This window comes from Oreochromis aureus, linkage group 5 (genome assembly GCF_013358895.1).
Source record: "Oreochromis aureus strain Israel breed Guangdong linkage group 5, ZZ_aureus, whole genome shotgun sequence".
NCBI lineage: Eukaryota > Metazoa > Chordata > Actinopteri > Cichliformes > Cichlidae > Oreochromis > Oreochromis aureus.
In genome coordinates this window covers 32,972,191-32,987,512 of record NC_052946.1, presented here as the reverse complement: position 1 = coordinate 32,987,512, position 15,322 = coordinate 32,972,191, and the positions used below count along the sequence as shown (strand labels likewise).

Below are 15,322 nucleotides of genomic sequence, written 5' to 3'. Positions count from 1 at the left end.
ACTTGTTTGAATGCCCTACCTATTCTCATTTCCCTTTTCTCTTATAAAGACCATCATAGGAGTTATATTTCCGTCTTGAAAGTATATTGGTTACGTTGGTTTAGTACATTGGTTTTATCCACTCCTAAACTGCAGATTTCAGACTATAGAAACTCTGTGTCTTTAATGGAGAAACTCGAGGTGGAATTGAGACTGGTCTGCAGGAGCTGTTGGTACATTATCGTAGATTGGATGGCCATCATAAAGTCCTCCAGAAATAACGAGTGTGTCATCATCTGCCACAAATGTATCTGTGTAAAATTAGATTGGGATTTTTAATTGCCAGTAAATAAAAGGGTTTGAACTAATTGTTTGATGAAGGAGAGTTCCTTACCTGTGTATTCTGCATTATTGAGAGGTTGGTGCAAGTATTGTATTTTCTGTTTGCATTTGTGAAACATAAGAAAAACCAACAACACAGCAAATGCTCCAAGTACAGTGCTGAAGACAATAGTCATATTCCTTTCAGAGACTTTGAGGCCCACATCTAGCGACAAAGTAAAACAGCAAGAATTGCCATTATCAGCAAATTATATAAAAAATGAACAGTTTACTTGTTGATAAAACTGCAGATAAGAATGGAGCCTTATGCTTACCTTGTCTGGTTCTGTTCATGGTAGCATGAGTTGCATTTTCAGTTGTAATTACTGGAGTACTTGGTGTACTTGAGTTATCTACTGTGGTCTGGATACCTGCTGTTGTTTGTGCAGTAAATGTTGACATTTGAGTGCTAGAGGTTGTAGTCCTCAGAGTTCTACTGTTTGTTAGATGAGTCAAGGTGGTTGCTGACTGAGAAGTCTGGTGGTGACTTGTCCTCTCGGTTGTAGCTGCAGTGGTACTAGCGACAGTTTTGTTATCCAACTGTGTGCTGGTATATAGCATTGTCTCCTCAGTCAAATTTGAGATTGGTGAAGTAGAGTCAGACTGAGTTAGTGTCGTAAGGGTCGTTAAGCTAAAGGTTGGTTGAGGAGTGTTAGTCCCATTTTCTGTTTGGGCCACACTGAACAAAAGGGCCAGATGGCAGTAAGCCAGGGCAGTAAACTTTACATCCATGGCCTTTAAATCTGGTACTGGAAAGAAAAACATTAGCTGAAAGCAAGACTAAACAAGACTAGATGTGATCTTTTTAGTTACATTACACAAACATGTATATCCCTCTTGTGAAATTTTAAGTAAATCCAAACAGTTTAAAAAACTAATTCTAGAAAAAAAAATGAGAGAAAAACCAGCTCACCTTGTTTAGTTAATAAGAGTGAAAACAGCAGCCTAGTTTAGTTTAATTCTCTGGTTGAAAGTGTGCCTCCATGCCTCAACTGACTGTTCACTTCCTGGAGAGAAAAGGGCTGATACTATGGCAGGTGAATGTGGGCAGGGCAGTTTTGCCCTTAAACTTCCTCTACTGTTTGTTTAAAGGAGACAAAGGCATTGTTGTCAGTCCAGTCCAGAGATCAGCGTCTGTTTCTTTATGGCAAACATATTTTATAAGCCTTAAAGAGACAGTTACCAAAGTAATAGACAATATCTTTATATATATATTTAGAGAGAGAGAGAGAAAGAGGGGGTGTGTACAGTTCATGCACTAAAGTTTTTAGAGTCGTTTGTGTATGTGTGATTTCAGCTTTTTTTACTGAGTACACTTTTTTTACAAAATATTTTATTGACAAATTTGTTACCAGCTTTAACAGGCAGCTCATAAAGACTGCAAGAGTTTCCGTAAAAAAGCAACTCTGTAATAGACAAACAGCCATTGTTCGTGTTTCAAAACACTTACTTCAAAACAGTAATCACACTGTACAGTAAAAGTGAACAATACTCCAATATGTATCTCTGTGTCACCATAAAATTAAGTGCAATGTTCAGATAGATTATTAAACTGTAATCTGGTATCAGCAACTGAATATAAAGGACAATAAATGGAATTACAAGGTTGTCTAAGTGAACATGAAACTGGAACATCTCAGCCCATGGAGAGCAGAAGGTGTGGGCATCTGACTTGAATAAACAAGTCAGATTTTCCATCATTGTATTACATACACTGTTTCTGTCTTGTTGAAATACCCACGTCAGTAACATAAATACAATGATTTCTTGAGTGATTCAGTTTTAGATTTTCCACACATGATTAGTATCAATATAAATACCATTATCATCAAATGCTAATAATGGGGTTTTGCTTGTGCTTTTTGTATGTGCGTATATTTTCTTAAATTTAATTAAAATGACCCCAAGACAGAACATGTCATTGATAGACTAGTATTACAGTTTTGTGTTTTTTTCAACATCTTTGCTCATCATGTCGTCTTCTTTGAATGCTGGGTTGTCATCTCCCATGTAAATGTTTGCTGAAGGCTTCTCTGTGATGTCTGATTCCTGTATTGGGTTAAAAACATATTATATTTATAAAACACCAATTTTTTGTTGATTTTGGAGAGGGTTACTGATATGTTCTTCCTTTGTTTGTTAGGGGTCAGCATCATACCTTTGATTTATTGCACCAGCTAAAGCAGATTAAGTCATTCTTCCTCACAAACAGCTCTGAGTTCATCTCTTCTTGCTTACATCCACCTGTATATGTATAAAAAAATACATACTCTCTTGGTTTTATCCTTGTTTTGATATAATTGGAATATCACAATATAATGGATTAGATTTCTGCAGTGAATATAAAGGCTAAAAAGTAATATCTCACCTGTGATCACGCTCACAAGCAGGCCAGACACAATTGTGGTCAGAACGCCCAACAGAGCGAAGTAGACGTAAGACAGAGAGTACCAGGTGTCTGCTAAAGGAGGCCTATAACTGAAATAAAATTTTAAAAAAAATCACTAATCTTAATATACTTAGACTATATATGAAAATTAATGTTGTCTAAAGCATAAACAAAATGCTTGCAAAAAATCCTACATTACAGGTAAGAGGTTTTAGAGGTTGGCTCAGATCTTAGTGATTTGTCTTACTTTGACAACTGTTTTCAGAGAAGTTTGTACTTTTTGTAGTTCATTTGTGAAATTTAATTATGTCTTTAGAGACAGCTTTTAATTTTTAATTTTTTTGTTGTTGTTAAATAAAATTTTACTATGATTTTTACTATGTTGCTGAGTAGGAGTTTTGCGTCAGTCTTTTATGTAAAATGACTCACTCGGGCTCTGGGGTCAGAGTCACTGGACTGGTCCAGGGAGTTGTTGTTGTATAGTTTTGGCCTATTGTGTTGTTGCAGCCTGCAGTGGTGAGTGGAAGAGGATTTGTCTTTTCAGCTGTCGGTGGGTAAAGCTGGCCTCCAATTCCCACCCACAGAGTCAACACTAGACCAATGATCATTCCCACAAGTCCTCCCTGAAATATGTAAATATGAACACAGTGAACTACTTTCTTGAGGATGTTACATTTGTATTTCTTTGGCAACATTTTTTATGTGTTGTCAGATTGTGCAGTTGTGCTAGTGGAAGTCTGAGTGCAAGGAAATACTCACTATTGAGTTTGATGTGCGAAACAACATGCCTAATAGATAGAGACCAAGGAGCGGTCCGCTTATCATGCCAAATATGGAAAGAGCGGCCTAAACAGAAAAGAAAAGAAGTAGTTTACCCTGTAGTTTGCAAACTTCACCTCATGGTGAAGCTGTAGAGCAATAAATGACTTCAGTAATTTGTGTTCATGGTGATTCCGATTACCTGCAGAACGCTTCCCATCAGGGAAGCTATTCCAGCCATTCCAATACACACTCCTCCAAAGAAAACACCTGAGAGCAGAAATATATCAAAGATACAGATTGCAACTTTCACAGCGCAAATTCAGTTGTTCAGATAGGCAACATGTTTTACACAATTTTCTAGAACAAATGTTATTATGGTTATGCACACTTAACTCTTTTCTGAGTTTCTACTTGAAAGGTTTAGCTTTTTTGGTTCAGTGTAATTTAATAACAGGTTGTTTAAAGCATATGTTTATTTGTTTTTTCATATAATTCAATGTGTCGTCATAACTTATGGAAAACGTATGGAAACATAAGTCCACAAAGGTGATGTGAGGCCAGTAGAAATCATGTTTTCTTTTCTTTTTACTACCATAAATAATATAGCACTTAAAAATGGACTGCAATGAACAAGATCATTGTGACTTTGTGCAAAAACAGCATATTGATCCATACTAAAAACTGTCTGTATGACATAAAGAAGAAAAAGATAAGTTGTGTGCTGCAAACGTATTTTCACAGAAAATGAACGACCCACACCATAATTACACCTTCTGAAAATAACAGTAACAGTACCGACTGTCCTGTTAGGTCTGTTAATATAAATTATTAACAATTGTATTTTACGACTTCATGACTTGTCTATTTGCTGAATTGACAAGATTTCCTTTGTTCAGAGGTATTACGCAGGCTCAAATGGCTATCTATGATATATTTCTAATAATGTCATAACTTATATAGTGGAAATGCTTTGAATCACTTGCTAAAAATAGCAAGATAAGATGGTTATCTTGATGTCACTCTCTTGTAATCTCAAAGGGCCTGAGATAACAGGAGTCTGAACAGTTGTTGGTGACTACTTAAAAACAAAGAGCTGTAAAGAGCTGTAAAGTCCTATTATTAAGCTGTGTTATTACAGACACGATGAAGCTTTTATTCACAGTTTTCAATTCAATTCACTTTAATTATATAGTGCCAAATTGCACCAACAGTTGTCTCAAGGCTTTTTTGGGCTATTTTGGTAGTTTTTGTTTGTGCAACTTACTCAGGCCCATGTTCATCCAGCTCACTTGCTTCTGTGTGAGGTCTTTGTACACCGGTAGAATAAAGTCTTCTACCGTGACAGCAACTAGGGCATTAATGCTGGAAGACACTGTGCTGAAAAATATACAAAGGTAAGCTTTTAGACTTGGAACACAACAGTCAGGCTGATGCATTTAAAATGCTAATTACACACAGAGAAGGCTAGTTTCAGGCACCAGATGGTACTTTATGGCATTATCTATGTCTCGTAATGCAAATGCAAAAATATCTTCCTGTTCACTACTTAGTGACCTTTTCTCTGGCAGCAACAAAGGCCATTCTTTTCTAAGAATCTTAATTTATCAGCTCCTGATCCCTGCACAGCTCTAAAATAACATGTTTTTGCATGTCTAAGGCTCTCACCTCAGGGTACCACTATATGCTGCAGCCACAAACAGGCCTGGAATTCCAGGGAAGTCTGCCAGAATATCCATCACAAGGTAGGGGAACAGCTGGTTGATAAATATAACCCATGTTTTGTTACACATAATGCTTTGTTGCACAAGAAAAGGAAAGGTGGTGAGGACTAAAGAGAAAACTGCAGGTTTACTTACTTGGTCAGGGGTGGCAACATCACCGTTTGATAGTGGATCACAATTCTTGTAAATGGAGTACATGGTGAGACCAGAAAACACAGCCAGAGTCACAGTTATCCACAAGCCAACCATACTCACATACAGAGACCTGAAAGATGAAAAAAGACATGTCAGCACAGAAAATTTTGCTCAGACTCAGCAATGTACTGTTTGTATTGAATTACAGGAACGCTCACATTTTGGCATGTCCCAGGGTTTTGCAGGAGATATAACGCTGCACCTGGGACTGGTTGATTGAGTAGATTGACGCCCACATTATGCTACCGCCAACTACGATGCTCCAGAAAGTATGTCGTTTCAGGGGATCTGGATCAAAACTGTGATAGAAATGTCAATAATATGAAAATATACTGAAGGTTAACTTTGAGGACATCAACGACAGAAACCTCTAATGTGGCATGGCATATAGAAGCCAATTAGCAGGATTCCCATCCATGATATTTATTTTTGGATACAAAATGTTTTTAGTAAATTTTCTTGGAATTAGTAATCACAGTTTATGTGATTCAAAACACCCTGCCCGTTTTTTATTGTAAAATAAACTCACTCACTATTGGACATTAGTCTGCTTGTGTACTTACTCAAAAGCTTGTAGACGGCCTCCTTCACCAGCATCTTCCCAAATCTTTGTCAGGCCTCCCTGCAGTACAGCTCCTCTAGCTATAACAGCCACAAAACCTGCCAGCATGACTACCATCTGCAGCACATCTGTCCAGATTACTGCTTTCAGACCACCCTGGAGAAAACATTCATGTTAGAGTAAGCGTCACATTGTAAAGGCTTTTTGCTGAATTTGTCGAACTGATTCCTTGGTAAGATTCATAATAATGTTCAGATGTGTTCAATTATTAATTATCAATGAGCCAGTAACTTTAATTTCATTCATATGTAAGTGAAAAACTGGTTATTAAAACCTCAATGAACCAAAAAGTTTATCATTAGAAATGAAAGCATGCTCTGGGGTAACAACGTTTTTAGTTCATGCTTGTCTAAAGCAGCTAATTAAATAAATATAATACTTTTTTACATTAGATGGTACCAACCAAAGTGCAGTAGATGATGCACACCACTCCCGTAGCCACCAACACTCCCCACAGATCCAGTCCAGTGACTGAGTAGTAAGAAATAAGCTTCATTATGGTTCTGTCTACATCCTTTTTTTTTTTTTGGTTTTTGGGGTTTGTTTGTTTTTTTAGATTAAGCTTTTTATAGGATAAACATGAAAGAATCATTAGTATATTAACTCAGGACTAACATTCCACTAAGAAGAAGTAGAAGTTGTATGAGCAGGTGACAGTTTAGTGAGGCTTAAAGTTAAAAGTCCTACATTTATCAAGATGTGTTTTATGAGCTTTTCGGCTTACTTTGATTTAGAGCAAGAGCTGGAGCATAGATAACCAAACCGGTGTACAGAGCCTGAGGAGAAATGTCACCATTAGCTGATTACATGGAAAAACAACAAGCACATATTTTATATTAATGCTTTCTTGGAAGTGGAAGAATCAGTTTTACATATAGTCAAAAAGAAAAAAAACAGCAGGTGCTGTTATCATTTTACCTTTAACATTTTAATCATTGGTGTTTGCTCAACTTTTCATTCCTTAATAATTTCAGTTTTCCATCCATCCATCCATCCATCCATTCGCTTCCGCTGATCCTTTCCAGGGTCGCGGGGGGCGCTGGAGCCTATCCCAGCTGTCATAGGGCGAGAGGCGGGGTACACCCTGGACAGGTCGCCAGTCTGTCGCAGGGCCAACACACAGGGACAGACAACCATTCACGCTCACATTCACACCTAGCGACAATTTGGATTATCCAATTAACCTATCCCCTCAAACTGCATGTCTTTGGACGGTGGGAGGAAGCCGGAGTACCCGGAGGGAACCCACGCAAACACGGGGAGAACATGCAAACTCCACACAGAAAGACCCCGGCCTGATGGTGGAATTGAACTCAGGACCTTCTTGCTGTGCGGCAACAGTGCTAACCACCGATCAATACATAAAGTAATTGATCATATATTTAATCATTTAAAACTCTTTGTTTACCGTCTGGACGATGTACATTGATGTCCCAATTATCCGAATGGGGCGGCTGAATCGCAACTCCAGGTACTAGAAATGAAAAGGAAACCTGGGTATCAATAGAAGGATCTTTTGGTCCACAAATTTGTTATATTGCTGTACTGTGTACTGTATTTTTTAAAATAAAACTTCCAAAAGAAATACTTTAGATATTTCTTTGCATACTATGTTGGAATCACTTTTAACAAGGCATGTCACCTGTAATGAGTAACCTTCATTAACCAGCACCAAGCCGTGTACAGTATTTTTGCTGTTTGCTTTATTGATCTTTGGCATTTTAAGTTATTTCCTGATTCATATGTTCACCAGCGTTTCTACCATCTCCCTACCTCATAGGCACTGGTGACCCCCAGTCGGTAGAAAAGAGGAACAAAGATCTCAGCACTGATTGCAGACATGATAGCATAGGCGAAGCCAAAGATCCAGTAAGCAGATCCAAACCGGTAGGACTCAGCAGGTGTACCAATGACTGTGATGCCAGACATAAAGCTGGCAGTGAGTGACATGGCAACTGGCACAGCTGTCATTTGCCGTCCACCCAGTAAGAACTCCTCGCTGCTAGTCTCCTTGCGACCTCGGATAGCCTGGAATAGGCCAACGCCAGCTGCTGCCAGAATTATTCCAGCAAACACCACATAATCCCACACAGAGAAAGTTGCCACTGGACCTCCTGTACCCACCATGGTTGATTCAGCAGGAAAAGCAAAGGGTCTTCCTTTGACACACAATATTGAGCTTCTGTCAGAATTCAATAACTTTCAGTCTTGCAAATCTAGTCGTTCCCCTTTAAATTATCCTGAAATTGCCCTTAAATCCAGTTGACATGCAGTGCATTTCAGAATCAATTGTCAGAAATTTAAATCCGCTGCGTAGTGGAAAAGTTATCGCTTGACCTCAACAGATTTTACGAGAGTTTTCTTGGTCTTCAGTTATTTGCAGCTTAGCCACTTTAACTATCAGAAAAGTTTCTTTGACGGATGAGAACATTGAGGTAGTTCAACTGTCTCCCTTGTCGTTGACAGAAATCTGGTCCACTCTGGTGGTTCCTAGTGACTATAAAGATTAGTTCACTTTAGTTAATAATCTATCAGGGCCACTAAGTAGTAAAGCCTTCCATAATTTTCCTGATTGTAAAAACTGATGAGCCTCTGGTGTGTCTTCTTTTATGACACGTTATGACGTGGTGTATTCTTTTCGGACGGAAAATTATTTTTTTATGTTATTATGGTGTCACTTCTTATTAAAAAGAAATGACATGTTGACACACCTATGAGGAGTCTGTGCGCAACTCATGGTTGTTCAGTATTTATTGCTCATGTTAGGAATTTCAGGAGGAGGGATGCGGTTAAATTTTTAGGGTTTTGTCACTAGTCCTAGGGTGACATTGTGTTTTATTTGCCATACATGTCATATGTGATTGCTAATGCCTTACTTAGCATTTCAGTATTTGATTATCTCTCCAGTAATGCATAGAAAAGCACAAAAGTCACACATCTAAGTTTCAGTGAAAAGTATAGCTACAGCAAAAAATACTGCAGACTCGAGAGAAAAAGTAAGTGTAATCATTTGCCCTGGACCTTTATGCCAGTTCATTAAATATTAGCGGTTTCATGGATGGTTTCATTCAAGACATCTTTTATGAGAGAATCAGTTACTCTAAATTTTTAAAAAGTTAATGTAAAATGCACTGATTAAGTATGTGCATTATACTGTTTATGTATGTGCATTTGAACAATAGCTGGGGAGAAAGAATGATCAGTTTAAGGTGGAAGCTAAAATTTTATTATACTGTTTAAATTTGTCAATGTATCGTAATCATTTTGTGAGCAATATTCCCGGTCACTGATAAACTAAATGATGATAGCAGGTTAACCATATACATATACTTTAATGATAACTGTAATAGATAAAAAACTTTTACTCTAAAAAAAACCCCTTTGACTAAAATAAAAAAGAAATCAGTATATCCAGCTCCTGCTCTGTACGTCTTTGTTGTCTAATATTTGTATATTTGTATTGATCTTAGTGGGCTACAGATACACAGAAACACAACAATGGCATTCAAAACAGTTGCAAAATCATTTAATGTGTCTGAGACTTTGACTATGTTCGACAATCATTAAACTAAATTACAGATAAGGAGACACAAAGTGAAGGTGGAAAATTGCACTCTTCCTTTTTTTTTAAGATGTTATTGTCAGGAATTCATTCTCTCTATCTTTACAGTAACCTTTGCTTTAGTAATACAAAATCAGGTTGTATAACCCTTTTTTGATTGTGTTATACCAGTGTCATGTCTGGACTGTAGCTGTTGTGATTTTTGACCTGCTCACATTGTTGTATGTTCTTTGGTGTCACTTTAACACTGCCGGTGTGCAACTCTGCATTATAAGAAGTTTTCAAGTTAATTTTTACATAAATGAGTAACAGACTGGCTTGTTTGGTAAAGAAAGTACATCTCGGGTTAAAATTTGAATGGCCCTCTAATAAAAAATGCGTTCTTTAAAGCAGAAAATAAGCTTTTGTGTGTTTAGTGACATCTAGTGTACACTAGCTTAGACTACTTTGCACAGAGCCACATGGCTAATGCACAAACTTTGTTTACCAAGGAAATCATTATTCATGTAATCCACATAATGGACTGAAAATTCAACAGATCGTTTTTTGTCACAGATAGATAACATGCAGTTTATGTAAAGGTAGATTAAGATATGTTTGTATAAATACTGCTTAGCAGAGATGTTTGGACTCAGAGCATCATTAGGCCTGCAAGTGTCCACATCTATCAAGCAGGTGACTCACGCTTACAGAGGGTAAGAAAATAATATTCAAGAAACCAAACCTCTGATCTCTCTGGTATGTTGTCGACTGGTCTCTTTACCTTTTCTTCCCAAACAGGACCAAAATAGACTAAGATTGACTGAGACACATAACATGGAGGCTACAGTGTTCAACTGCTGGCTCTTTTTTCTAATGTTTAGCCCTGCTGTTCCCATGTGTTTACCCACTGATTTCACCCTGTATGTGGAAAAGCCAGAATGTGAGTTCTGTGTGGCAATAAACACAACCATCTGCATGGGATTTTGCTACTCGAGGGTATGTATGTATGTCTAATGTAAAAAAAAAAATGAAAAAGAAAAAAAGTCAACAGGTTGTTTTTGTTTATTGAAAACTGGAAGTGCTTAGTAAATAATCGTTTTTCCATATCAAAAATTTTAAACAAAATTATATGACAAGAAATATGAAACAAAATATTAGAAAGAGATATTTAAAAGGTAGTAAGAATATGTCATTTTAGCATATTTTTACATAGTTTTATTTAGTTTTATTTTAGCATATTTTTACATAGGTTTATACATGCTTTGGAGACATTATTCAGATGTTGGATGGGCTTCACACTGAAACGAAAGCTTACAATTTCCTTTGTGGTTTTAATGTTGTAAATTACTAAGAAAATTGTACAAAAGCTGGCAAAACAAAATCACAAAAAGGCACTTCATAATTCATCTATTGCAAATATTCGACTACCAACATGCTGAATATTTGGGCATACATAAATGCATATGAAGACACACTTCTTTTTAGCCAATGTTATCAGACTTTAAGCTAGATAGTCACATAAAAAAAAAATATTCCCAGCACTTTTTCCCCAATTTTATCTATAATTCTATGTAATCATCATTCGTTTAGTTTGATCTCTGTGCTTATATGTGATAACCAGGACAGCAACTTGAGGGATATTCTGGGCCCACGCTTCCTTGTCCAGAGGGGCTGCACCTATGATAAGGTTGAATACCACACTGCTATTCTGCCTGGCTGTCCCATTGAAGCCAACCCTGTCTTCACCTACCCTGTGGCACTCAGCTGCCACTGCAGTGCTTGCAGGACTGACACTGATGAGTGCGCACACAGAGCCAGCATGGATGGAACAAAGTGTACCAAGCCTGTTCGGCGTATCTACCCATATCCTGGCCACAGCAACTACGTCATCCCTTTTTGACTGACATGTTCTTGTTCCCATAATGTCTGTTTTAGTTGTGGAAGTGCAGAACATCAATGTTCTGAGAAAAGACAAGCGTTATCATTTACTGTCAGATCTGTACTGTCTGTACCTTTCCCAATTGTACCAGCTTTTTAAATTGTGCCTTTGTTAGCCAATATGTCTGTGCTGCAGGTTTACTTCTAACTTTATAATAAGAGTTAATCCTAGTGAATTTTTTCTGTTTTCAGCATCATTATATATCCATTTGTACTCTCTTGTGAGCGTGACTCTCAGACTTATTGTGCTTGGAAAAGGACAGTCTGATTACAACTGAATTAAAGTCTCTAAATAGCTCTCTGACTAAGCAGTGCTTGACTTAATCACATCCTGTGCAAGACTATAGCTTTCTGTTTACTGCACAAGGCCATGACACTCCACAACATCACCGACTATATTTACCTTGATAGTCATTCTGGAAAGCCGCGGACTGTTGACACAACTAAAACTCTGTTTCCAAAAAAGCTATGACATTGTGTAAAATGTCAACAAAAACAATGCAATGATTTACAAATCATTTAAAGCCCATATTTAACTGAAAACATTCAAAGGAAAGCATAAGGAATGAGGACACTGATGGTGATCACTTTAGGAAACGTCTAACAACAGCTGAGGTTAATTTGTAACACAATTGGGTATGAAAAGAGCATCCCAGATATTCAGAGTCTTCCAGAAGTAAAAGTGGGGATGGGTTCTCACTCTGTGATTCATCAATACATCGTTCTTTTTCTTAACTGCTTATCCAGTTTAGGAACCATTAATACTCAACACTCATACAGGAATTGGAACACCATCCTAACATGAAGTCTTTTTCAGGGTAAGCCGAAACAAAACAAAAAAGAAAAAAGCCAAACCAGAGTCTACATATTATTTCCAAAAGAAAGGCTTAATGAAAGAAATGACTGGGTGCTAAAGTTTTAAGCCTGCAGTCCAGACCATTCCCCGACTAAAACCATTTTAATTATTAAACAAAAATATTGTCACCTTTAAAAGATTTGCCAACTTTTGCATTCGGTTTTTATTGAAATTTTATAGAGACAAGGGTTAAATGTCTTGTCCTTGAGGTTGTTAAAATATGTTACTAGATTTTTTGGAGACAATATAACTAGAAGACTCAACAAAACCAAATTTAATGTGTGACTTTGTCCACTGTAACTATCAGTTTGATGCAGTGTTTATGTGTAGTCATGTGTAGTTTCCAGTGCACAGTGGGAATTTGGGGGGACAGCTGCAGCTTATTTATAGTCCAGCAATTCAGAGTGTGAGAATGCATGATAAGTCTTTCATGTGGTGCTATTTGACATTTCTTTTTCGTGATCTTATATTCAGTCTTTACATATATAACAAGATTTCTCTTTTTTTCTGACAGCCTCTGTTTAAAATGTCATTGCACTGATGGAAGTTTTTTTATTGGCTCTGCAGCCCTCACTGATTTTAACACTTTACAACATTTTAAAGAGAAGTGAGTATAACATGAACTACAAAAGAAGTCCTGTGACCTAAAAGCCAACAAAACATCTGATTTAAACACCTTTAAAGGCTGTTTCTCACTTTTATTCATCAACATAACCCCTTATAAGAAGTTTAACTACACTAATGGTTGACATGATTATGGTGTTTCAAACCTTGAAGTAACCTTGGAGCATTTAGGATTTTGGAGGAAGAACAGGATATGACCCTCTTATCTCTATGAAGGGAAAACAAGGAAGCAGGACAAGTTTACACAACAATGACACAGGTGTTCTGAGCCACTAGTCGGCTTTGAGCTTGTACAGCTTCTCACAACCTGATACTCCGTTTAACCTTGCAAAAAGTCAGCTGACAAAATGGCGCAGTGTTATCCATTTTGAGATGAGGCATTTCAATGCCCTGACTTTATCACTAAATATGAAATATTGTGCTACATATGCCCCCCCTCCCCCCTAATTTTGATGTGTTGAGAAGGTAAAATGTTTTTATCACATTGAGTTATTTTTGTTAGTATAAAATTTGAGCAGACATGACTCCAGAATAATCAGTCTGGTATGGCACAATGGTCTGACGTGCTTGGCTGAAATTTTGTAGTGGTGTGTAGTTTGTCGTGTAGTTTTGAAAACCTGAATACCCTAACGGATAAAAGCATGGAATTTGCCTCTGTCAGCATTACAAAGCAACCAGCTATGTTGTGCACATGCCGATTACGCAAAGTTTTGCTTGTGTTGTGTTTATTCAGCTGGATAAAAATGTGAGAACTTTTTGTTGCAATGTAATCATCAGTGGGTCCAGGAAAAGTCATTGGTGGTTGGTCTGCTTATCAAACACTTCAGTTTAGTATAAAATTAGTTCTCAAAGTTTGTAGAATCAGTCACTTTGTTTAGATCAATTCTTAAAACACATTTGTACAGAAATGGGTTCATGTGAAGTTGTCTTTTTTTGTCTTTTTATCTTCATTTAACTGTTTTGAGCATGATGAAAGAAAGTATTATGATTTATGATTATGATTCTTGTAATCCAGTTTCACACCATGTTACCTGTATAAAAGATTGTGGTTTTCTATGTTTCAGTAACACTAACATGTATGATTCAACTTTACATTTTTTCAACATCATTGAGTGACCAGATGATCATCACTAGGGCATGTTGTTACAAGTTATTACAGTGAACAGTGAGCAGAGAGGAAATGACTATATGGTGGTTATGAAAGAGACAATCGCTTGCCAAAACTGACATGACATGCGAGGTATATGCACCTCCCACTATTATGAATTTTTTTGGCTGTATGTGTCAGAGGTAAACGACTTCCTGGTTTTTGGGATGTGTCCCAATGACTGTATGTGTCCACACCTTTAAAGCCTCTAGATCTTTTACTCCGTAATTTTCCAAATGATGTTGTTAAAACATACATTGTAAAAACCTGAAGCCTTGGCTGTAGAATGTACTAGATGCTCAGACTAAAACCAGGAAACATTCCTTTGAGTAATTTGATATGCTGCCTTTTGTTCCTCATTTAAACTATAAGGCCACGTTAATTTTACCATGAAAACCTTTTATGAATATAATAAAGGGTTTACTGACAAAGCTTTTCAGTGAAACTCTGTATCAGATTCATGCAGCTGGACACAGTCAGACCTGCTCATCACAGCATGGTTCAACCTATTCTAGGACTGATAAGAGAAAGGGGTACATTTTCCCACCCACGGCTATCTTGTTGAAGGGAAGTAATGAGAAAATCCTGACTGTGAGTGGTGATAGTAGAAAATAGAAAGCAGAATTTATAAATATTTCAGTCCATGAGCTTTTATAAACAATTCATTTTATTTTTTGAACTAATGATGTGTTTTCTATTCAACATATTGATCTGCTCAGCAGAAAACAGTGGCTAATTGTGATGAAATAAAAACAAGTTCAGTCATTTAAGGAAGCACCATAGTTGCCCCTGAGCGCTAGAATAGAGTAGAATCGAATCGAATCGAATAGAATAACACCATTAGCAGTCGGGCAGCACATTTCACAGATCTCAAAGCCATGACGATTTTAATGGGATTGATCCAATTTTAACTTGAGATTATTCTGAGAAATGGGGAAGGACTTCTTTACTAAGAATGGGCTAATCTCTCACAACAAAAAACTATTTTAAATTAATCTAACATTAAGGCTTTGTTTCTGTAAAACTGAATGTTTAAACTCGACGAACAATAGGCTCTTTCTTTTGGGGCTTAAGCTGTGTAAAGCTGTGATTGGTCAAACAGCTAATGATTGATGGACCTACCTTCCAATCAAAATAAAGTGACAATATAGAAACTTGTGATTG

At 37.1% G+C, this 15,322-nt stretch overlaps 3 protein-coding genes across 3 annotated transcripts; 1 reads left to right on the top strand and 2 right to left on the bottom strand.

Annotated features, from left to right (window-relative positions):
- Window positions 1-127: 127 nt before the first annotated feature.
- si:ch211-105j21.9 (sialomucin core protein 24-like) lies at window positions 128-1,398 on the bottom strand. Its single transcript, XM_039612539.1, has 4 exons — window positions 1,274-1,398; window positions 636-1,109; window positions 374-526; window positions 128-290 (listed from the first exon to the last, which is right to left on the bottom strand). The coding sequence occupies exons 2-4, from the start codon at window positions 1,090-1,092 to the stop codon at window positions 163-165; spliced, it is 738 nt and encodes a 245-aa protein (XP_039468473.1). The 5' UTR covers window positions 1,093-1,109; window positions 1,274-1,398; the 3' UTR covers window positions 128-162.
- Window positions 1,399-1,505: 107 nt separating this feature from the next.
- slc5a8l (solute carrier family 5 member 8, like) lies at window positions 1,506-8,516 on the bottom strand. Its single transcript, XM_039611941.1, has 15 exons — window positions 7,823-8,516; window positions 7,458-7,523; window positions 6,774-6,825; window positions 6,453-6,520; window positions 5,991-6,145; window positions 5,586-5,726; window positions 5,368-5,497; window positions 5,177-5,265; window positions 4,776-4,888; window positions 3,711-3,778; window positions 3,509-3,595; window positions 3,179-3,372; window positions 2,729-2,838; window positions 2,519-2,604; window positions 1,506-2,409 (listed from the first exon to the last, which is right to left on the bottom strand). Exons 1-15 carry the CDS (start codon window positions 8,174-8,176, stop codon window positions 2,296-2,298), a joined length of 1,827 nt encoding a protein of 608 aa, XP_039467875.1. The 5' UTR covers window positions 8,177-8,516; the 3' UTR covers window positions 1,506-2,295.
- Window positions 8,517-10,171: 1,655 nt separating this feature from the next.
- On the top strand, window positions 10,172-11,828 carry tshba (thyroid stimulating hormone subunit beta a). The gene is made up of 3 exons (XM_031736657.2): window positions 10,172-10,306; window positions 10,392-10,589; window positions 11,215-11,828. Exons 2-3 carry the CDS (start codon window positions 10,428-10,430, stop codon window positions 11,491-11,493), a joined length of 441 nt encoding a protein of 146 aa, XP_031592517.1. The 5' UTR covers window positions 10,172-10,306; window positions 10,392-10,427; the 3' UTR covers window positions 11,494-11,828.
- The last annotated feature ends 3,494 nt before the right edge of the window (window positions 11,829-15,322 follow it).